The 25,284-nt window shown below is 42.4% G+C and overlaps 1 protein-coding gene across 1 annotated transcript; it reads left to right on the top strand.

The window, feature by feature from the left end:
* Nucleotides 1-7,220: 7,220 nt before the first annotated feature.
* LOC128706549 (glutathione S-transferase 1-1) lies at nt 7,221-25,016 on the top strand. Its single transcript, XM_070090043.1, has 3 exons — nt 7,221-7,460; nt 23,984-24,125; nt 24,318-25,016. Exons 1-3 carry the CDS (start codon nt 7,267-7,269, stop codon nt 24,630-24,632), a joined length of 651 nt encoding a protein of 216 aa, XP_069946144.1. The 5' UTR covers nt 7,221-7,266; the 3' UTR covers nt 24,633-25,016.
* The last annotated feature ends 268 nt before the right edge of the window (nt 25,017-25,284 follow it).

The raw sequence follows: 25,284 nt of genomic DNA on the forward strand, positions 1-25,284 counted from the left end.
AGTATTCCAACCTAGAGTACAAGATTTAAAAATGGGGCAACAGACTAATTGTCCCTACATCTCGTCCTGCCAGGTTTACCTTCGCTTGCTTTAGGTTGAGAACATTTGCTCACTCGTATCTACCATATAACTATTGGTTGTCACTGATGCACGGGTCAATGCACAGTTACCAATGAGCCATAGGATCAGTGGCATAAGCTTTTTCGCTGTCAAAGCTTCCTCCAGGGAGCCATGAAACTGGTAAGTCAAAACAGTGAAGTGGCAATGTTATAGACGGTGATGTGGAACAGTAGAAAAGTGACAGCCTAAAAGGATTGGATAGCAGAAATTTTGGATAATTCTTTAATTATCCAGACGGCACATTACTATTCTAGGTACATGGTTAACTCGGGAACTAAAGTTTTTTTCCTTACTCGACAGCTGTATTTTTTCCGTACGTAGTGAAATCGCTCGTCCTGCTCTGGACGACTAAAATCCTGTAGATATTTTAGCACTATGGACAGTCAAGATACGACTTGAAGATGAAGGAAGCAGGATCAACACGAGTTGGTAAAATACTTTCAAAGCCTTCATTCAGATACAGTAATTGTCACCAGAAGAATTACGCCTCGAAAACACTTATGTTTTTGGCTAAATCATGTTAAGGATGGCTGGAAAGATTCAGTAACCACTACCAAATTTATTTTCCTCTGGTAGCTCTTAAATACCATTCACGCAAATCTTTTACATGTACTTGTAGTAAATATATACAGGCCTAACTAACATCAATGATGTGCTGCTACATAAAGCAGGTTATGCAGAGCATTTCGGGCAAATTAGGTCAGTTTTGTCTCAGGATGAGACCCACACCAGTCAGTAACACCCAATACTTATTTTACTGATGGGTGAACATAATCGGTGTGAAGACTCCCAATGTTTCTACCCTCACCGGGAATCTAACCTGAACCCTAAGTGTGAAGCAAGACGTTTTAGCCACCAGACCACGGGGCACCGTAAACGTAATCTCTTAGGAATAATGGGGAAGGGTGAAGAATTGCTCACTGATAGCTGTAATGCTACAAAAAATACGCAGGCAGCAACAGCTTAAAGCAGACTTAATAGATCCCCTCCTCCACTTCCTCTCAGCACCCACCGACACACTCCCCTTACCTTGCTAACACTAGCCCTGTCATGTGCATACACCCAGTACTCTCCATTAAATACTTCAACAGTATTAAGTGCGCTAGTCTTCTAAGAAGTTGGTAAGATTTAGAAATGTGCCCCGAGGTAAGTTTATTTTTCCAGTCGCCCTTCCTGAGAGCTAATATAACAATTAACACTGCACGTTACAGAAATTAGCTAATGACTTAGACTGCAGCCTTAGCTGATACGTGGTTATCCTTTTTACAACTGTAATTCCAATGGTTTGCGAAAGTTTAAAAATAGTGCAGTAATTCATCTTCTGACAATATTGATTCTTCCACTGGTTGCAACACCAGCCTGCCCCACACGGGTAACCAAAGGATCTTTGCCGCCTAACTTATCCTATATTCCCCTTTGTGCCATAAATGTATGGTTTAATCTCAAACGCCATCGTAATGTATAGACGCGCTATTTACTACTTTCCTCGTGTAACCTGTAATTTGTCCTTCAATATGCTGCAGTGGCTTTTCTTTTTCTTTTCCTTCAAAACCTTGTTTTGCTCCTATCGTCAGCTTGTCGGCTATTATTACCAGAGTTTTGATATTAGTTTGTATTGTTAGTACTTGCTTTTGTTTTAAAACTAGCCTTTCGCTGAATTAGGCAGACGATGAATCTGAATAAGCGGCAACAAGCGTCAGGCTCGGGTAACGTGTTATAGCACTGCTGTTGGTGACCTTGGCTGGTGTAACTGTTCTTGCCCAGTGTTTTGTGAAGGGTTTTAATGAACTTTATTACATTGTCCTTGACGTCCGTGATTTTTTTCCTCTTCCTTGAAAGCTACATTGTCTTGCTTGAACGGCACAAATTCGAACTTTCATTGTTTAAAGTACGAGACACACACCCTGCTAATCACTGTTAACTTCATGCATATCCTCTGGCCTCCCGACTACACTGAATATCCTCCCTGTCTACCCTTTCCGCTACTCTCAATCTCGACCTGAGATTCCTCGTCTGCTTGACAGCTACTACGCTAATACAGCAGTTTCATTCAATGTATCATCGTGGCAACAGCCACTCTGAAAGAGTATGATTTTTTTTCACATTGCAAGTTAAATTTCTCCTCCCAGTCTATTTTCCCCATGTTAGTGATGGGACAGTTTAAGAAATGCCCTTTCCACTAGTGAAAATATAGGACGCCTCTTAGCAGACTTTCATTAAAAGGAAGTATCTTAAGTTTATTCTAGCTTCATTGATGTAAAAACACTAGCAATGAGTTTTCTTGAAAAAAAAGCAATTTGTTCCTAATTATGGCAAACTTTACCGGTACCTGACCAGCCGGGCTGTGGCTCGTACGTTGGATTGCGTGCAGGCAGCAGTAACAGCCTGGTTGATCAGGCACTGATCCACCCGGAGGCCTGGTCAGACCGGGCCGCGGGGACGTTGACCCCCGGAGCTCTCCAGGTAAACCAGCTATCAAAACTTTGGGGCCCAGTCCCTGGACCCATTATGTACCTCTCAAATATTTTGACTGCCGCCCGCTGGATGGGTATGGGGTGCATATTAAACTAAAACCCTTCGTTAAATAAAAATTAAATATTTTTAAAGAACAAATAAAGCTGGGGGGGGGGATCAAACTCCGGTTTACCGGGAGAGTTCCGGGGGTCAACGCCCCCGCGGCCCGGTCTGTGACCAGGCCTCGTGGTGGATCAGCCTGACCAACCAGGCTGTTACTGCTGGCTGCACGCAATCCAACGTACGAGCCACAGCCCGGCTGGTCAGGTACCGACTTTAGGTGCTTGTCCAGTGCCAGCTTGAAGACTGCCAGGGGTCTATTGGTAATTCCCCTTGTGTATGCTGGGAGGCAGTTGAACAGTCTCGGGCCCCTGACACTTACTGTATGGTCTCTTAACGTGCTAGTGACACCCCTGCTTTTCATTGGGGGGGATGTTGCATAGTTTGCCAAGTCTTTTCCTTTCGTTGTGAGTGATTTTAGTGTGCAAGTTCGGTACTAGTCCCTCTAGGATTTTCCAGGTGTATATAAGTCTCTCTCCCGCCTGCGTTCCAGGGAATACAGGTTCAGGAACCTCAAGCGCTCCCAGTAATTGAGGTGTTTCATCTCGGTTATGTGCGCCGTGAAGGTTCTCTGTACATTTTCTAGGTCAGCAATTTCACCTGCCTTGAAAGGTGCTGTTAGTGTGCAGCAATATTCCAGCCTAGATAGAACAAGTGACCTGAAGTGTCATCATGGGCTTGGCATCCCTAGTTTTGAAGGTTCTCATTATCCATCCTGTCATTTTTCTAGCGGATGCGATTGAGACAATGTTATGGTCCTTGAAGGGGAGATCCTCCGACATGATCACTCCCAGGTCTTTGACGTTGGCGTTTCGCTCTTTTGTGGCCAGAATTTTTGTACTGAGGATTTAATTTCCTAGTGTTTACCATATCTGAGTAATTGAAATTTCTCATCTTTGAACTTCATAGTTTTCTGCAGCCCACTGAAAGATTTGGTTGATGTCCGCCTGGAGCCTTGCAGTGTCTGCAGTACAAGAGTCGTGCAGATTCGGGTGTCATCTGCAAAGGAAGACACGGTGCTGTGGCTGACATCCTTGTCTCAGATATGAGGATGAGGAACAAGATGGGAGAGAGTACTGTGCCTTGTGGAACAGAGCTTTTCACCGTAGCTGCCTCTGACTTTTCTGTTGACTACTGTTCTGTTAGTGAGGAAATTATAGATCCATCGACCAACTTTTCCTGTTATTCCTTTAGCACGCATTTTGTGCGCTATTACGCCATGGTCACGCTTGTCGAAGGCTTTTGCAAAGTCTGTATATATTACATCTGCATTATTCTTTTCTAATGCATCTAGTACCTTGTCGTAGTGATCCAATAGTTGAGACACAGGAGCGACCTGTTCTAAACCCATGTTGCCCTGGGTTGTGTAATTGATGGGTTTCTAGATGGGTGGTGATCTTGCTTCTTAGGACCCTTTCAAATATTTTTATATGGGATGTTAGTGCTTTCGGTCTGTAGTTCTTTGCTATTGCTTTACTGTCCCCTTTGTGGGGTGGGGCTATGTCTGCTGTTAGTAACTGGGACGACCCCCCCCCCCCCGGTGTCCATGCTCCCTCTCCATAGGATGGTAAAAGCTCGTGATATGGTTTCTTGCAGTTCTTGATAAACACTGAGTTCCACGAGTCTGGCCCTGGGGCAGAGTGCATGGGCATGTCATTTATCGCCTGTTCGAAGTCATTTGGCGTCAGGATAACATCAGATAGGCTTGTTAACCAAATTCTGTGGCTCTCATAAAAAAATTAATTTTGATCTTCGACTGTCTGGTTAGCGGCTTGCTAAAAAGTCATATTGGGACTTGAGTAGCTCACTCATTTCCTTGCTGTCATCTGTGTAAGACCCATCTTGTTTAAGTAGGGGCCCAATACTGGACGTTGTTCTCGACTTTGATTTGGCATAGGAGAAGAAATACTTCGTGTTTCTTTCGATTTCACTTATGGCTTTTAGTTCTTCCCGCGATTCCTGACTCCTATAAGATTCCTTTAGCTTTAGTTCGGTGCTTGCTATTTCTGACCAGCGACTCCCTACGCATTTCAGATATATTGGCCTCGTTTAGCCGCTCGTATTCTTTTCCGTTGCCTGCAAAGGGAGCGCCTGTCTCTATTTTACATCTACTACTTTTTCTTAGAATAAGCCTTGTGCATACATCGAGTGCCACAGAGTTAATCTGTTCTAGGCATAAGTTTGGGTCTGTGTTGCTTAGTATTTCTTCCCAGCTTATATCGGTTAGGACTTGGTTTACTTGGTCCCACTTTGTTTTTGAAGTTTAATTTGGTGAATTCTCCCTCGTGACTGATCTCGTTATGTCGGTCTGGGGCTCCGCGCACGTATGTCTGAACCTCAAGTATGTTGTGATCAGAGTATATTGTTTTTGATATGGTGACATTTCGTATCAGATAATCATTGTTAGTGAAGACTAGGTCTAGTGTATTCTCCAGTCTAGTAGGCTCTTATTTGCTGGTTTAAATTGAATTTTGTGCAGAGATTTAAAAGATCGTGTGTGCGAGTTCTCATCAGAGCTGCCTCCTGGTTTTCTGCATAAACATTATTTGCTATATTCCTCCATTTTAGGTGCCTTAAGTTGAAATCCCCCAGGAGAAAGATGTTAGTAGACAGATGCAGTGTCTAGCAGAAGCAACTCTTTTAATGCCAAAATATCCTCAGCATACAAGATGGAATAAAATCTGGTAATCACTAGCTTTAACTGTTTCATTGAAACTTAAGCTAGGTCATTTAACAGGAGTATAAATAGGAAACTAAGTCTCACGCTCAGAATACGGAGGTTAAGCCTGCGTCTTGTGCTTAACATGAATTACCCAATTTTGTCATTAACTCGTTCGTATCTAGAACTCCAGAAAGAGTAGCACAAGTTGTGGAAGTGAATATTAATCAAGCTTAGCACTAGGATGCTAGCACTGAAATTTATCCTAGTTTGCAAAGTTAAATAGCTCTTGGGGAACGCTAGCAAGCTCATTTGTCTATTTTATGGCTAGACAATTTATTTACGGGACTTTCACTTTATGAACATTTAATCTAAATTTTAGACTACATTTTAGTTTGTACAAACCTGTAAAAATGTGTAACTGAACGTGCCACTGAGCCCTAATATTTTTGAACCTAAAAATATCCTAGTGGCCCAAAAATGATCCCTCCAGTTGTGATGGACGTTCAAGAACTCTTGATTCAATTAGGTTGACCTACCCTCGCCTCGTATTAAACTTCACCCATACGGATTTATTGCTTAGTATCTCCAAGTTTCTTTAGATTGCTTTTAGTATTGTATACCAAATGTCTCCCATGTTCAAATATCACGTGAATTTAGTTGCTGCTTACTGTTGATTGAAATGGTACACTTGTCAACACGCTAATTTCTGCATACAAGCATAGCAGTTTGGAAATTCTGAATTTTCCTAAATTCAGAATAAGTAAAACTTTAATATAGTGCATTAAAATATGACGCTGAGTTGACGCTTCTAGAAATTTCGAGTGGGGGGGGGGGGGGGGTTGAGCGTCACGGAGTAATACAGGGGATGCAATAATAGAATCTGGGAACACTGATTACGACACTTTAGAGGTTAATCAGGAGTCATTAGGACCAAATTTGGGCGTATCGGCCTCAATCTGTAGTTACCACTTAATGGAAGAGTAATTTACAGTATTTACGTGGACCCCTCGTAATTTCTAGCATTAGGGTGTTCCACCAGCAGTATTAATGGTAAGTTGGTACATCAGATTTTTCTTCATTAATAATAATTTTAAAGTGTATGAAGATAAAATGTACAATGAACTCTGTACCTTGCTCACTGAAGTCAGAAATAGTCCACAATATATTAACTATTTTAGTTTCTAGCTTTATTATACGTCCAACTGTGTAGATCTGAGGTGCACCTAACTTCAGTTAGTGCCATTTTTAGTTGTACCTCGCCCAAATTAAATGCATGTAAGAATTTAGGTTAATACCTGTGAACCTCGTGCACACTCTCAAAATTCATGCACATTTACATTCCCTAGAAAATCTTAGCTGCTTATTGTAAAAGTAACTTCCTACGGGTTTAGCGTTCCCCCATTATAATAAAATGTACAAGTAACCTTTTTTTTTCCCATTTTTTTACACTTGCTGTTAAGCTAGCCTTGTAAAAAAAATAGTAATTGTAGCTCGAGTGATTGAGCACTCATTGTAAGGTACTACTGATGCGTAGTTTCACAATGTTCTGAAGAGCTTTCAGATCTTGGACTGATATCTCTAGTGAGCACTGTTGGCAAACACTGTTGACAGTTTTTTTTTTTTTTTTTTTTTTTTTTTTTTTTTTTTTTTTTCCATCTTTGCTACATTCTATTAGTCTTATCCCTTTCCACCTTCCCTATAATTATTCACTGCTTAAGCTTCGACATCCATTGGGTATGAACTTTAAATCTGGTGTTTGATTTCTTTTCATTACCTTTCATTCCGAATATGTAGCACTTCAGAATCAGAGCTGGTAAGTGGTTCATTTAATATTTAAATGTCAGTAATTGGGTTTTACTTCCAAAACTAAATACTAAAGCTAAATTTTTGTTTCAGGAGCTAAAATAACCATGGACTTTTATTATATGCCTATCTCGGCACCTTGCCGGTCGGGGATGCTGACTGCCAAGGCTGTGGGTGTGGAGCTCAATCTTAAACATCTTGACCTGTTTTCCGGAGAGCACATGAAGCCAGAATTCCTGGCCATCAACCCTCAACACGTGATCCCCACTTTGATCGACGGTGACTTCGTCCTTTGGGAGAGGTGGGTACTGGAGAGTAGTCGTGCGCAATTGTGCTGTATCCTGGTAGCAAGGGGGGGGGGGGAGACGGGGCAGGACAGGACGGTGAAAAAGAAAAAAAAAAGGAGGGGCAAAGGACTCGTGGCAAGAATTTAATGGTCATATGTTGCTAGCTACAGTTAAAATTTAGTTTAATATTTAATGCTTAAAGTAGTGAGGTGGGTGCGAATCATTCAGAGCTGTTTTAATGTTTCACTTCTGTACCCTTGAGGGACTGTTGATCTAGGGAATTGGATCTGTGCTCCAGTTCCCTGAATTAAGCCCGAATACCTTCCATTCTCCCCCCCACTTCACAGGCCATGTATAATCTTGCGGGTTTAGCGCTTCCCCATGATTACAATTTTTAGAAGCATAATTAGCCTAATAAAATGCATTTGGTAGGTTAATCTCCTTGGGTACTAGTGTAAAATACCCATTTATTTTAAAGGGTGGAGAGACAAGGAATGCGTTGAATGGTTCCATTTTTATAAAATTGCTTTTTTCACTTTATTTTAATTTTTTTTTGTCATGGTTTTTTTTTCACTGCCTTCTCAGTTTTTGGTACCTATAGTTTACTAGGAAAGATTCGTACCGTAGACAGTAAATACCCTTAGATTTCTTGGTCCTTTTAATATTGAAAACGTCGTAGCACACACTATACTTCAAAATGCTCGAGTATCTTCTGCTGCTCTGAGAGTATCCCTGTATTCCATGACCTCCAGTCCTTAATGGCTGAATGTACGCAATTAAATTTTAGGTTCGGCATAACTTTATTTTTACTAAAATATTTGAATTTGCCTATCTCTTCTGGTTATCTTAGTCATAAGATAATACCCAAACCTCTTCAGTATTACATAGCCCAAATCTACTACAAACCTTTCATGAGAAGTTCTGAAACTTCTTTCAGCACATTTTACAGGCACACACAACGTGGAATGATGACACTTAAGGTACCAAAATAGTCACTTTAAATGTTATCTCCAAATTTTCCAAACCAATTAATTAAAATTTTTTGACTAAGCTAACGTAATTGGTTTAAAGACTTTCATCAGCACTTAAAATATGTATTTTCCAGTTATAGCTAGAATCTGTGCCTACACATCCTAAACCCATGCAACAATTCATAAATTTCATACTATACACCAGCCATTTTAGGGGGATGGAGGAGGGAGGGGGGGGGGCTTCCTTGAGGCGACAGAGGATCTTTAAGTAATTACACCCTTTGGTCTCCTTCCTCAGACCCGAACCTAATAGCCCCAATCCTCCCTCTTCCGCGTCCCGTTTGTAGCCTCTGGGGGGGGGGGGTCCTCCCTTCTGGCATTAGTTTCTAAGTAGGGGAAAATATGCCGAGATTAATCACTTTCCGTGAGGTTCCTCGTGTAGTGTAGTTTGCTGTGGAATCTGGATTGTCTGGAGGTGCCCTGCTCCCTTCCCGGATTTCAGAGGTGGGCGGAGTGTCCTGCGGATAACTGATTTATATCCAGAGGCTGCCTATTGGTTCTGGGAGGTGACAGCCGAGGGATGTCTCCGACCACCCTCTGTCTGCCGAGGTGGCTCTGTAAATGTAAGGTTGATATCCCAGAGCGCTGGTTTACTGGCATGAAGGGTAGGGCTCCCTCTGATGAGGGAAGGGACTTATGGCCCTTTGGTGCCTTCTGATGTTTCGGCCTCCCCCCCCCTCCGTTGTCCCTTTTTTTTTTTACCACTTAGAATTGGAGTCATGAGTCATGCCAGGAGTGAGTTCCCTAACTTAGTCATAGGGCATGTGAATGTTAATTGTTCAAGGAATTCATGCCTTTTTACTGTACAGTTAGATTTAGTAGGTTGGATATGGCTATCTAGAATTGAGCATTAAAATTGAAACTGAAGAAATGCGGGCAACCTCTTACAGGTCCTTATTCTTTTTTTTAAGACTTCAATGTTAGGGCTTTGTATATTTTAGAAGTGGTTATTGCTAGTTTCTTTTACGAATATAATTTCTGTGAGTTGGACATTTCAGGTATCTTTTACCCTACAGTTCAGTTAGTTTTCATCGCATTTAAATGAGCAGGGAGCATATGAATAGAGCAAATTCTCTCCTTCAGCAATGTTGTGGGAAAGAAAATAAAAGGGGTAGTTTATTGTATAGGAGCGTGGCTCGGGGACCAGGTTGATGGGGGGGGAAAGTGCGATTTGTGTATAGGCTTAAAGCGGGCCAAGTTGTATGTTGGCGTACATACAGGGCCACTTCTGTAGGGTTTTTCAAATTCAAAGTTTATTCTCTATAAGGATTACAATGCAGAGTTTACAGAAATTTGGTTATTGTTTGGTTTACATGTAGTAAAATTGATTAGTGTACCACTAGAACGCTTAGCATGGCTAGGCATTTCGGGCATACTTAGTTTTATTCTTAATTGTAAAATATTACAAATTGAGGTAAGTTGGTATTATGGCTAAGTGACTAAATACTAGTTTGTGAGTTTAGCAATGTGAATGCTTTTGTTTTGGCACAGTATATAGTTTCAGTATTGGAGTATCACAAGATTCATTATTTTAAGACAGAGATTAATATTTCTGTTTATGGTCAGATGAGTGAGCGAGTGTGTGAACCACCAGGTGGTATTCGTGTAGTTAGTTGACGGGGTGTATCAGGGAGATAAGATGTTTTCTAATGGTAGTTTTGAAGGTGATGAATGTGTCTGCAGTTCTAGAGTTCTCAGGTAGGGTATTCCAGATTTTAGGGCCTTTGATGTACATTGAATTTTTGTAAAGGTTTAGTCGGACACGGGGAATGTCGTCGAGATGTTTTTCTGGTGTTATTCCTGTGGGTTCTGTCACAACTATCAAGAAAGCGTTTTAGGTAAAGGTTGATATTAGAGTTTAAGGCCCTGTAGATATAGATTGCACAGTAGTAAGTGTAGATGTACTGAACTGGGAGTAAGTTTAGATCTTTGAAGAGTGTGGGGGGTGTGCTGCCAGGGATGGGATTTAGTGATTATTCTTACTGCAGCTTTTTGTTGGGTTATTATTGGCTTTAGGTGTGTTGCTGCAGTTGATCCCCAAGCACAAATAGCATAGGTGAGGTATGGATAAATGAGTGGTATAGTGTGAGAAGGGCATTTTGCGGCACGTAGTATCGTATCTTGGGTGGTGAAAGTGGGGGGTGATTAAGTGGTTTGCGTAAATTTATTAGTGATTAATATAGACTACTGTAAATCACTGGGAGAGGCAGTCGCGTTCGGTAGGAAGACTACAATGAACGTGGTTACATCAGACGGATTGGAAGAGATGTAAAGATTGGGGTAGCAGTCCCCCCACGCAGGTGGAGTGGCCTCGAAGTTTGGTATTGTGGTTGTAATTTATTGTATAATTATATTCCCGTTCTGTTAGTACTGAGTAGAGTACTAGTTTGTGTAGTGATTGGATACAGTAAGAGTATCTCTTGTAAGATAAGATCAAATCCTTTAACTGACAAGGTCACTTGCCTTGTGACCATAGTTTGAATCATTCTCATTGTCTTAGAATGGCACGAATAACTATTACTGAGAGCCCTTCAATAAGTTGGGGGGGGGGGGGGCCTAAAAAAAAAAAAAATCTTAAGATTGAGGAAAAATTAGTGCAAATGTAGATTAGCCATTATTACAGAATTCTTAATGTTTAATTCGGAACAACTGAAATTTTTAATAACTGATGCATCTTAGGGCTAGGATAGTACATTTACTTGGAGTGGGACTAAGTGCCATAACTGGATAACGATTCTTCTAATACTTCAAACTTACCAACTGGTATGGTTTCCTGAACACTAAGGCCCACTGCTAGTCATAATTAATTTTACCAAATTTTACTTAATTTTTCTTAAATTCCTAAATTCTACTTTTGATTGGCTTCAACTTTGAATAGTTGAAGTGAATTAGCAGAAAACTTATAAGCTTCGAATCTTAAATCCTGTATTTTAACAATACATTTAACTTTTATTTAATTTGACTTTAACATTATCTTGCAGGAATGTAGAGCTGCACATAAAATGTAAATACTAAAAATTTTAAATTTTGTATGCTTTAAAGAGGAATTTTCCCATTTTGAAACTGCAACATTCTAGGTTGCTTTCTTAAATTTCCTTGTTGCTTGAGAACTGATTATATCGGCTTCAAAATTTCAACTCTTGTGGAATAAGTCTTTAATAATATAGGACAATTTGTATGCCTGGATGCCTTATGTGCAATGATAGAAGCCATTCCCAAACGTCTTAATGTATACACAAAGCTCCTCTGAGGGGCTTTACCTTAACACTCGTGTGTCCCACTTCGAAGGTTGGCACGTTTAGTTTTAATATCGAAATGCTATAGTATTTTACCTTGTTGCATTTTTTATTCCTGGTGCTGGCAAGATCATCACTATCCATGGAACTAATCTGTCTTCACTTTTTTTTTTTAATCTGATTTGACTCCCATTCCATAGGTGGTATGACCCCACCCCCCCTACGGGTTTAGTCTTATTAACATTTAAATTGTGAACGGCATCAGTCTTGAATGGCTGATGCCTAGTAAGAAATGGCTGGAACGTTTCCTATAGTATGTTTAGGCACAAGTTTAAGTCTGTAAAATAACTGGAAAATGCATTTTCTGAACTCTAACCTTGGGGTGTTAACGAAAATTTCTACTTTTTTATTTCTTTGGATTTCGTTAAATTTTGGTATCCTAATAGCTGCTTGTATCGACCATTATTTGCCGAAATGCCAGAAAGATCGGCTGAAAAGCAAATGGGGGGAAAAAAAATTACGAAAAATTAAATTTGGCAGGGACAGGGCCAAATTGGTACTTGGAAAAGTGGTTTTGACACTTATTGCTCATAGAACACTTCTAATTCCATCCTCCCTAGTTCCTATTCTTGTAATAACGCTTACCTTCATTCTAAGCGTTTCATAACATAGCCCTTGTTTACCCACACAAATCAAAATATTTTGATACGTAAAAAATCGCAGCGAGAACTTTTAGAGTAATCATTGTTGTGAAAATCAGGTAAATTTGTTTATAAATATTGGGTCTACGCCCCCAAATAGGTAAATAACTTCAGATACTTTTTTCCCCGAAAAATTAACTTTATTTACATATTTTCCGTAACCTACGAGTGTTGATTAGTTAACCATCATAAATCTGTTTTCTCTCATGGTGACTAGACTGGGTATATGGTCTTGGGATTTGTCCGTAATTCTTTCCTCTCGGGCATCATATGCTAGACGTACTTGTCCTGGTGTACTTGTCTCTATGCTAGTCTTATATCGCCTTGTCATATTAGATCAATTTCTAAGTTACTTTAACCCTTGGATAACTAATGCAACCATACCTGTTGTGTACACAGTTTACTCTTGGATAAATCTTTTTTTTCTTTTAACCACTGTAGATCCCTATTTGCACCTTTGGAAACAGTTAAAATTACTTTTTCAAAATTTAACTGATTGGCTTGTCTTTCCAAGCAGTTGTTTGCCAGTTGTTCCCAGTTACATAGTTTAAGGTACTTGTTTATTTTACGGTACCCCGTGACCTGGTGGCATAAGCTCTTTACAAGGCAAGGTGTCCGGGTTCGATTCCCGGCGAAGGGGTGGAAACATAGAGCGTGTTTCCTTACACCGGTTGTCTATATTCACCCATCAGTAAAATGGGTACCTGGGTGTTAGTAGACAGGTGTGGGTCGCATCCTGGGACAAAAGGGACCTAATTTGCCCGAAATGCTTTGCATAACAAGCGGCTTTCTGTATGGTAGTATATCATTGATGTCAGCTAGGCCTGTATATATATAATATATATTATATATGTATATTATGTATATATGTATATTGTGTATATTGTGTGTATAGTATAGATACGTCTTTTCAATTTTGAAAGGTTTGAAGTTATTTGACCGGGGGGGGGGGGGGGCGCGATTTAATGGTTATGAAGATTTGCACCCACTGTCTTTAAGTACCGAAACATTAGATAATGAAACTAAATTTTAAGAACGTGGTTTTGGTTTTTCTGGTAATATATTAGCTTCACTTTTTTTACTCGCAAATATTAATGTACTTAAATTTCTTGATTACTTAATGCAGGTACTTTCATAATCTTTAATGTGTAACGTGCCACATGCAGTGTAGGTTAGATGCCTTTAATCACTTGGAAATGTGCCCAGAAGTCAGTGTATGAAGTTAAAAAATTGTTAGGTCAGCTCTTCACATTACACATGCTGGTACTGCTCATTGAGAAAATCTTTAAAAGAGTAATGTTTAGCGTAAATCATTGCACCTTAAGCTCGATGAAATTCATGAATAAAACTGGACCTGCTGTGTTATCAAAACCATACTTTAAAATTCATGGGACAAGTGAATGAAGATTAAAGTAACTGGCACATGCATAAAAAGTTTAGCTTTAAAAGTGCTTTTGTGATTCCACATTATAAAGCTAGAAAAATAAAATCTGTGGAAGGCACGAGACATTTCCTGTCAGCTTAAAATGCCTGACCCTTTAAAATTAATAATTCGTGAAATATTCTTATTAAAGCTAAATTCTTAGTCTGTGTACAATATACGCGAACAGGTCCTCGACCACTTGCCTACATAATTCACGCCTCTTCAAGGGGGGGGGGGGCTCCTTGGTGTGGTGAGAAGGCTCTTGCCCTGAGGAATTAACCTGTCTGTCTCCTTCCTCAGACCGAACCTAATTACCCCCCTTCCCTATCCCATCCTCCCCCTTTTTCCTTTCTTCCTCCCCACCCCTCCCTTTTGCCCTTCCTTTTTTGGCTTTTGGAATTTCCCCACAGGTGTGCTAGTTCCTAGGTAGGGGAAAGAGTACAGAGGTCCATAACATTCCGTTGAGGCTCTTGGCGGTGGCGTAGTTTGCCGTGGAATCTGGATTGCCTGGGGATGTCCCGATTCCTCTCCAGTATCCTGGAGGGTGGCTTTGGGTGTCTTTCGGGCGAGGGGTGTATCTGGAAGCCACCTTTCGGATTCCAGGGGTGGTGACCGAAGGAGGTATGCTTTGTGGTGGATATCCAATCGCCCTCTGTTTTGTCCACCGAGGTAGCTCAGCAGATGTGGGGTTGCTATCCCAGATTGCTGGTTCACTGGCATGAAGGGTAGGGTATGGCATGGGTTCCATGCTGCATCTGCGCTACTTGCGGTGCCGAGGTCCTCTTTGGTGTGGAAGGAGATTTCTGGCCCTTTCAATCCTCCTTGGATCTATCCCTCCCCAGTCCCCCCCCCCTTTTAATTTTTTTTAAGTAACCTAACCATGGAGTTCCCAATCCATGACCCCGCTACCCCTGGGCCCCTTATTGTTATTGCACCCCGTTCTAACCTCGCCTAGTCTTTTGGCCATTCTTCGGACACTCCTAAGAATCCTGTACCTCTTGCTGGTGCTGTTTCGTCACCCGCTTCAGGTGCCAGGGTTTCGACTGACTCCTTCAATTTGTCTGATGTCCTCTCTCCTTTGACTATGCTTCAGGCCTCTCCCTCTATGGTGCGGCCATTTTCGAATCGCCAGCCCGTCCCATGTCAGACCAATTCTGGTCCCACTTCTAAATGCCAATGACAACCTCCTGATATCTCGTTACCTTCCCATTCTACTCGGAAAAGACTTGTCATGCACTCCCTCTCCAGTTTCGGACCACACAATGGATTAAATTCTTGTCTAAGACACTTCTACCTATCTTTCCGACCATAGTATTGGCAAAGCGCTCCTACGCCATGTTGGTAGAGATTTCCTTTCGTGCTCTTAAGAGTGGTACACATCATCATAGTCCAGAATGCTACCCAAGCTCATAATCTCTCGCATATCAATACTATTCCTATCACTATTGGAAAACATCATTCCCTCAATTCTTGTGATACTGTCATTCTGCCTCGTACCATAGTCCAACAAAATTTCCGGATGTGGCAATGACATTCTCGAACAGCTGGAACTGGAAGATCTTCCCGTTCTCGAGGTAGACACTTGTGTTCTTCCTGCCCGTGGGCGGAGACTATACTCTTGCAATGTGGCTCGTTTAACTTTTGACAGCCGTGAACTCCCATCCTCTGTTTATGTAGCAGGACATCGGTTAAAAGCTCAAAAGGTGATCCCTACACTGCAACAGTGTAGAAATTGCTGGCGATTTGGCCACCCAGCAAAATATTGCAGAATGCCCAGTTTGTGATAACTATGACCAATTCTAATAGGTCTTGCAGTCGACCTCCCTCTTGTCTTAATTGTCATGAGGCTTGCCCTTCGTACTCTCGCCGTTGCCAGATCTACTTGAAAGAGCGGGAAATTTGTTGCCTCAGAGGCAGATGGTCTCCCTTATGCTATGGCAGTTTCTCATCTCTGCCTCCAAGGGGGACTACCCCACATTTCTTATTCTCTTGTTTCAAAACATCCCCCCTCAATTCTGGGGTCCCATCTTCTGCAGCCTCTTCTGTGGTTGCCAGTCCCATAGTCACTCCTGTATCTAATTCTTTTGCTGTCCTGGGCTCAGACGTCCTTACTTAAACACCTCGGTCGGTTCTAACTTCTTAGTGTTCTCCCTCGCAAACCCCGGTATTGACAAGATCTCATACGACACCTCCCAATCGTCCCTCTACTTCTCAGAAGTCCAAAAAATCTTTTAACCCCTCCTTCCCTTCATCCACCTCCACACTTTACCTTCCCGGTCTCTGTACCTGGGTCTTCACCTTTCACTGGCTCGGTTAAAAGTGTGGAGGTTCATCCTCCTTGTACTGTGCCTTCCTCCCCTGTCCCCTCCCAAGTTTCTTCCTCTTCTGCCACCTCCCACACTTCTCCAGTTCCCTCCACCCTTCCCCCCCCTTCTACCTTGATACAGTCCATTACAGTTCCAATCTTTACTCAAACTACTCCTTCCATCTCCAATATTGTCTCCCATACGACGTCTCTGAACTCCAAAAAGCACTCTGAATATATTGCAGAGACCAAACCATCAATGGACACTGATCCACCCTCTTCCTTCTTTCCTCTTCTCCATCTGCTCAACTCCTTTCTTCAGAGCGCACCGTTCCTTCGCTGCTTGAATGTTTTCTGCCACTGCATGTGGACTTTCCTAACCCCTCTAGTCCGTAAGCACCCTTACCTGATGATTTCTAGTATCTTTATCGTTGCAAGTCATGGCCTATTTACAGTGGAATATACACGGCCTCAGGAGTAATCGGGGTGAGCTTCAGACGTTGCTCTCCCAATTTTCCCCTGTTGGTGTTTGCTTACAAAAACCATAATTACTCTGCTGTTATCTATCCCATCTCGGGCTATAATTTATTGTATTCGGATCTTTTCCTGATGGGACCTTTAACGAAAGTGCCCTTCTACGCACTGATATTCCGTACCAACAGCTATTTGTTTGTATTTCACTGCATTACACAGCAGCCCGTATCTACCTGCATAGGTGGTATACACTGTTTTTGTACCTCTCTCCTCTAGCATTATCTATTCCGGATATTGCCGCCACCTTCTGTTTCTTGACGATTTTAATGCCCATCATTTACTCGGGGGGGGGGGGGGGGGGGGGGGGCGATAATTGTGATTCCCATGGCATTCAGCTAGAGGCTTTTCTTGCTTCCCACCCCTTCGGTTTTAAATACAGGTACTCTCGCCCATTTGTCTGCTCTTCCTCCGCTGCACTAGACTCCACCTGGTCTGTTCTCCCGGATTTTTATGACTGCAATCATTTTCCAATCATTCTTGCTTCCCCTTCATATTCACCACCTCTGTAACCCATGCTGGCAAATTGATCAGGCAAACTGGGACCTTTACTCGACTCTTTTTAGTAAGGTTCCTTCATCCTCCATTGATGAGCTTTTACACCTCTTCTCGTCCTCTTCTCGTCCTCTGTTTTAACCGCAGCTTCTTATATACCCCAAACCTTGGGCAGGCATTCTCAGAAGTGCGTGCCTTAGTGGTCTCCTGCTTGTGCTCGTGCAGTACATTTGAAATGTGCTACGTGGGGCAGGTACCAGCATAATAGAACCACTGAGAGACTTCTTGATTTTAAGCAGAAGCATGCAATGCTCTCAGCGACTCTAAATGCACTTGCTGGCGAGATTTGTCTCGATCACCTCTGCTTCCTCCGAGTGCAGTCTGGGAAAAAGTACGGAAACTGAGTGGTAAATATTCTCTTGACCCGGCTCCTGTTCTGCGGGTTGCTGGTGTTGATATAGCAAACCCTATAGATATTGCCATTGAAATTGGCAATTATCTGGTCTGTATTTCTCTGGGGGCTCCATCTCTGCCCCTCGTTTCTTTCCTCAAAGTCTGCCACAGTGTTAGCACCCTTGGACTTTTCTCTCAAAAAAGAACAGTATAATGTGCCTTTTACACTTCAGGAACTGGAGGCAACTCTCAGCTTGCCGATCATCGACAGCTGGGCCCGACCATTCATATTCGTATGTTGCAACATTTACATCAGTCAGCTCTTGCAGTCCTCTTACGGCTTTTCAATCTTGTTTGGTCACAAGTTCTTCCACAGCTGTGGAAATCTGCCATTGTTCTCCCTTCCCGCAAACCAGGTGCTACGGGACATGAAGCCTCCCACTATCGTCCCATCGCTGTTACCAGTGCAGTTTGCAAAGTGATGGAACATCTGGTAAATAGATGTTTGTGGTATTTAAACATGCAAGTCTCTCCACTCGTCAATATGGCTTTTGTAAGGGCCGTTCTATAAGACACCTTACTAGGTTTGGATACGCATGTTCGTAATGCCTTTGCGAATAACCACTCGGTTATTGCCATATTTTTTAAAAAACCTTGAAGGCATATGACACAACTTAGAGGTATATTATTTTGGCCCAAGCCCACTCCTTAGGCCTCCGAGGCAGTCTACCATCTGTCCTCAAGAACTTCTTAACTGACAGACATTTCCGTGTTAGTCAATAATGTGCTTTCCCCGGACTGTCAAAGCTTAAGGCGTCACTTAGGGATGTGTTCTGAACACAACACTTTTTCTCCTTGCTATAAATGATTTGGCCTGTTCTTTCATCCAATATTTGGTCATCACTACGTAGATGACTTTGCTATTGCTTGTGCAGACGCTGACTGTCACCTCATTAGTTTCTCTCCAGCATGTGGTAGACAGCGTTTCCAATTGGGCCACCACGCATGGGTTTAAATTTTCCAGTACAATAACTCTCCAAATTACTTTCACTAGACGCTCTGTCATCTCCGATCATCCTTTGTATCTCTATGGCTCCCGTATCCCTGAACGTGATAGTCCAGTTTCTGGGCCTCTTCTTTGACCGTAGGTTATCCTGGAAACCTCGCATTACCTCTCTGAAGGCAACTTGTCACAGCTGGCTGAACCTTCTTAAAGCCCTTGCTCATCTTTCATGGGAAGCTGATCATCGAACTCTCCTTTGCCTACATTCCACCCTCATTTTATCGAAACTTGATTATGGTGACCAGATCTATTCAGCGGCCTCTCCTGCTACTCTAGCCTTAACCCCATTCATCACCAAGGATTACATTTATGCCTTGGTGCTTTTCACTCTTCCTCTGTTAAGAGCCTCTATGCAGAAGCGAACGTTCCATCCTTATCCGATCGCCATGATGCCCATTGCCTTCGCTACTATGTACGCTCTCAAGATCTCTGCAATCCTTCCATTTATAGAATGGTCACTGATATTAGTAGACATTTTTTTTTGTATGCCGCCCCTGTTTACTCCGTCCCTTCTCTCTTCGCCTACATTCGCTCTTGTCTTCTCTTCAATTACCACCTTTCTATGTTCATGTAGCATCTTTTTTCCCTACCCCCCTGGGAAGTTCCAGCTGTTCAAGTCTGTTCTTTCTCTCCCTTGCTCGAAAGCCCAACTCTCTGTGGTTGCTTCCTGCTCTTTTTCTTGACTACTTCCACTCTCTCATGTCATTGCAGTGTACACAGATGGCTTTAAGTCTTCTGACGGCGTATGATTCGCAGCAGTTTCCAGACAGCGTCGTACGAGGGCATTTACTATCTTCGGCTCTTATTTTTACTGCCGAGTTGTATGCCATTCTTGCAGCACTTGTCCATATTGCATCTATGCCTGTCATTTGTGGTTCTCACTCCCTTAGTGCTTTACAGGCTATACAGAAACTTTATGCACCTCGCCCCTTAGTCTTCCGTATCCAACTTTGGCTACGCCACATCTTTACCAAGCATAGATTTTTTTTTTGTTGGGTCCCTGGTCATGTTGACGTACAGGGCAATGAACAGGCAGACACTGCTGCGTGGTCAGCAGTACATGACCTACCAGTTTCATAGAGGTATTCTATTTACGGACTACTTTGCTGCAAAAGCTACCCACCTTCACACCCGTTGGCAACAACGTTGGTCTACTATGCTCGGTAACAAACTTCAATCTATTAAACCGAGTATAGGTTACTGGCCGTCTACTTGTCAACAGTCTAGGTTGGGAGACTACTCTCCCGTCTTTGCATTGGCCATACTCGTCTTATTCATGGGTATCTCGTGGAGAGGCGCCCTGCTCTTGAGAATTGTCTGGTTCCATTATCAGTCAGCCACATTGTTAGACTGCCCACCTTTTCAACGAGCACGCAGAATTTACCTCTGTCTTCGCTCCGCTGCTCTCTTTACCTTCCCTTCTCACTGATGGACCCACTTTTCATCCAGACACTCGTTGACTTTTTGACAACTGGCTTACTTCACAAACTGATACCTTCAGCCCTTTCTACCTCAATCTATTGCTACCCTCTACCCCTGCCCTGCTGTTTTCTGTAACCTACTGATCATCCCTCCCCTTTTCTGCTGCCCAATACCCTCGCTTCCTTCCCTACCCTGCAGCACTGTATAGCCCTTGTGGCTTAGCACTTCTTTTTTATTATAATAGTTGTACCTCTATGGCTCCCGTATCCCTGAACGTGATAGCCAGGTTTCTAGGCCTTCTCTTTGACTGTAGGTTATCCTGGAAACTCCACATTACATCTCTAAAGGCAACTTGTCACTGCCGGCTGAACCACCTTAAAAACCCTTTCTCATCTTTCATGGAGCTTATCGTCTAACTCTCCTTCGCATACATTCAGCCCTCATTTTATCAGGACTCTATTATGGTGACCAGATCTATTCAGCGGCTTCTCCTGCTACTCGAGCCTTAATCCCCATCCATCACCAAAGGTTACATTTATGCCTTGGTGATTTTTGCTCTTACCCTGTTGAGAGCCTCTATGCAGAAGCAGATGTTCCATCCTTGTCTGATCGTAGTGATGCCCATTGTGCGCTCTCACTATCTCTGCAATCCTTCCATTTAGAGAATGGTCACTGATATTAGTAGACAGAGAACCTTCACTGCGCGCATAACGGAGATAAAATGCCTCAATTACTGGGAGCGCTTGAGGTTCCTGAACCTGTATTCCCTGGAATGCAGGCAGGAGAGATGCATGATTATATACACATGGAAAATCCTAGAGGGTCTAGTACCGAACTTGCACACGAAAATCACTCGCTACGAAAGCAAAAGACTTGGCAGATGATGCAACATCCCCCCCAATGAAAAGTAGGGGTGTCACTAGCACGTTAAGAGACCATACAATAAGTGTCAGGGGCCCGAGACTGTTCAACTGCCTCCCAGCATACACAAGGGGGATTACCAGCAGACCCCTGGCAGTCTTCAAGCTGGCACTGGACAAGCACCTAAGTCGGTTCCTGACCAGCCGGGCTGTGGCTCGTACGTTGGTTTGCGTGCAGCCAGCAGTAACAGCCTGGTTGATCAGCTCTGATCCACCAGGAGGCCTGGTCAGACCGGGCCGCAGGGGCGTTGACCCCCGGAACTCTCTCCAGGTAAACTCAGGCAAGACATTCGTTATTTGTTCGCTGGCCCTGTTTGCTCAGTCCCTTCTCTCTTCACCTACATTCGCTCTTGTCTTCCCTTCAGTTACCGCCTTTATGTTCATGTAGCATCTTTTTTTCCCTACCCCCCTGGGAAGTTCCAGCTGTTCGGGTCTGTTCTTTCTCACTCCCTTGCTCAAAAGCCATACTGCCTACGGTGGCTTCCTGCTCTTTTTCTTGACCACTTCCACTCATTCTCATGCCATCGCAGTGTACAGATAGCTCTAAATCTTCTGTCGGATTTGCAACAGTGTTTCACGACTGTCGTGTGAGGGCATTTACTATCTTTGGCTAGCATTTTTACTGCTGAATTGTATGGCATTCTTGCAGCAGTTATTCGTATCGCATCTGTGCCTGTCATCATTTGTGGTTCGGACTCCCTTAGTGCTCTTCAGGCTAGACAGAAATTTGATACACCTCGCCCTCTAGTTTTCCGTATCCAACTTTGTCTATGCCGTATCTCTACCAAGCATGGAGATAGTTTTTTGTTGGGTTCCTGGTCATGTTGACATGCAGGGCAATGAGCAGGCAGACACTGCTGCATAGTCAGCAGTAAATATCCTACCAATTTCATAGGTGTTCCATTTCCATGCTATTTTGCACTTAATAGCTACCCACCTTCACGCCCATTAGCAACAACATTGGTCTGCTCTGCTCAATAAACTGTTATATTAAACAGTATAGGTTACTGGTCATCGTCTTGTCACCAGTGTCGAAGTTGGGAGACTACTCTCTCCTGCCTTCGCATTGGCCATACTAGTCTTGCTTGTGGATATCTTGTGGAGGAGCCCTGCTCCTGTGGGAATTGCCAGATTCAGTTCTCAGCCACATTCTTAGACTGCCCACTTTATCATCGAGCTCGCAGAATTTACCTGCAACGTCGTCTTTGCTCCACTGATCTTTACCTCCCATTCTCACTGATGGACCCACCTTTCATCCTGACTCTAATCGAATTTTTGACAACTGACTTACTCCACAAACTGATACCTTCAGCCCTTTCTACCTCAATCTCTTGCTACCCTCTACCCCTGCACTATCCCCTGCCCTGCTGTTTTCTGTAACCTCCTAATCGTCCCTCCCCCTTCTGTCCAATACCCTCGCTTCCTTCCCTACCCTGCAGCGCTGTATAGCCCTTGTGGCTTGGTGCTTCTTTCTTATTATAATACATAATTCACGTTATGAATTGTGACCAGGAGGCTTGTTGGGCATTTCCTGAATTAACTGCTAATTTGGGCGAGGTAAGTAGGACTTGTCACAGCAGACTGCTGAACTGTAACTCCCTTGATGCCCACTCGCAAAAAGCTACACCTGACATTAAATGAATAATTTAAATATTAAACCAGTAAAGGTAAATTATAAAATGTGGACTATGATTAGCCTTGCTGGGTACACAAAAGAAATTTGTATTAATGCTTGCCACTTAATTACTAGACTCGTAATGCTGATAGAACACCCAAACATTACTTCTACAGCCAAGATTTAAGATAGCCATTGCAAAAACTACTGTACATTATAAGTCACTTAGCTGTGTTCTTAGGATTCACTGGTCTGTTTTGTCCTGGTTGCCGAATTGTAAGGATTTTCCTCGCTATCCCAATTTTTCAGCGGGAACGTGTTGGCAATTTCTAAATTACGGATTGAAGCAGGTATATGCCTTTTGACCTTTGCGAATGCCTCGTTACTTTGCACAATTAAGTAGTGTTCACACGTTAAATTCAATATGGCGTCTCCCCTGCCATCGCTCTGCAACTCGTCTACACCCTCTCGCTCGAAATTTCTCGAAGGGTCCAAATAGCATCATATTTTAATAAACAATTGTGTTCACTTATGTTCAACATTTAGGAAATTGAGTAAAAATTTTAACAGGTCAGGTGTTAAGTTGACTGAGGTGTAATCTCTTCATTGTATGCCTTCTGCTTATCTTTATTTTTACAGTTCCTTGATAATGTGAAATCTCAAAAGCACTTTGAAAGTTCAGGATTTTTAAGTGATTCTGCATGAAGTTAAACCTATGGAGGAAGTCACAAGGCTGGTAAATTGAAAGCTGTTGCTGTTAGACAAAGGCTAAGCTATAAGAATCTCGGTATGGGTTGTATGATGCTGCTTAAAACAGTGGACACAGGGCCATGCACTGGAGCATTGTATCTTGGGTTGCATGTTTGGACAACCTTGACCTTTCCATGTAAACCTTGCAGTATATGGAAAATCCTCATTAATAGGTTCTTGATTCTTTTTGCTCTAATCTTGACTCGGTTAGCTAAACTAAGATTGCCACCACCCAGTTAGGGCTTTTTAATCTCAATACTTATTCCTTGCTGTACTGTTTACAAACTGGATCGTAAAATGCTGAATGGCTATTTTTTTTTTCCATTAGTTACCTATGCTCCCTTGTGTATGACATACCTATTGTGACCTTGATCTTGTTTAACTCTAAAGGTATGAAATGCACAATAGCTAGCAGAGGCGCCATAACTAATGAAAACTGCTAAACAGGTATTTGTGGGGGTGCACTTATCGAATATGTCTTTAATTTTGTTTTCATGTTTTACTAAATTTATACTGAACTTGTCGGCAAGAAAATATTAATACCTAAAGATCGGTTAAATGCTGAAATGTTAAGGCAACAATAAGTCATTGCTGACCATTAATTGTAAACTTTAGAACCCTAAATGTGTTAAAAATATTTAATCTTTCCCAGCCGTGCTATCTGCACGTACCTAATTAGCCAGTATGGCAAGGAAGACTCGCTGTATCCCAGTGACCCAAAGACCCGTGCCACTATAGATCGTCTCCTATACTTCGACATGGGCACACTCTACCACCGCTTTGGAGAGTATGTGGTGAGTGGTAATTTTGATATTTCTGACATACATTCATCTGACAGTAATGTTTTTCTCCTTTGAATAGGAAGCCTATTCAATGTAAATTCCAAATACTGGTTTAGGGAGAAAGGTGTACTCCCACAGTGCTTAGGACATTTTGCAGGTGGTAAACTATTTAAAACTTGTTCATTTTATACCTTCTTTGCACAGTACCCAGTAATGTTCAGAGGAGAGGAGAAAGTTGACCCAGTTAAGCTAGAAGCTCTTCATGAGGCGCTGGGATGGTTAAACGACTTCCTGGCCGGTCACGAGTGGGCCGTCGGCGATAATGTCACGGTTGCAGACAACGTTCTCGTGGCTTCAGTCGCTACCTTTGAGGCTTCGGGAATAGACATTAGCAAGCATGCTAATGTGGCTGCCTGGTTGGAGAAGTGCAAGTCAACCCTACCAGGCTATGCTGAGATCAACGATCCTGGTGCTGTAGCTTTTGGAAAGATGGCAAAGGCCAAGCTGGGCATAGATTGAATTTCCTTAATTTTGAACACCTGATTGCACCGAGATTACCTGTTTAAGCAGTTTAGTTTAGAAGTGACCCTTCAGGGTTTAGTGCTTAATTTTTATATTATAACCAATGTATTGCACTATTGCAAATGCTAAACTCATCAGTTTCAATCTTGAGGTAAATAATTTTAAAGTTAACTAAAATTCTTAGGATTGAGCTAGCAGATGGAAAGAAGCCTTAACCAATATCACTGTATTTAAGATTCATGCACTTCTTAAACCTACTGTATGCTAAAACTTTTATAATTTTTTCCTATCTTATTTTTTGCTGATTTACCCATAAGATGCCTTCGTTGGTGAGGGGCTCATATGTCTGTTCCATAAAACTTGATTGTTTCCTATTGCCTACATGGTGTATGACTTAACCTATGGGTTCATATTATAATGCCATCAATATTTTGAAGTGTCCTGATATATTAACACTGACCCTTTCTAATTTAGCATGTGACCTCATAATTTGGGTTAAATGAATATATAAAATGCCATAAACAAAATCTCTAATTGGCCCATGCCTGAGGTTCACACCTCGTGGGAGAGATGCCTCCTTATAGTGAAGGGGCTCAGGCTGAAGTTACACCCTTTGGTCTTCCTCCAACTCAAGTCCCCTTCCCCACTC

This window comes from Cherax quadricarinatus, chromosome 3 (assembly GCF_038502225.1).
Source record: "Cherax quadricarinatus isolate ZL_2023a chromosome 3, ASM3850222v1, whole genome shotgun sequence".
Lineage (NCBI taxonomy): Eukaryota > Metazoa > Arthropoda > Malacostraca > Decapoda > Parastacidae > Cherax > Cherax quadricarinatus.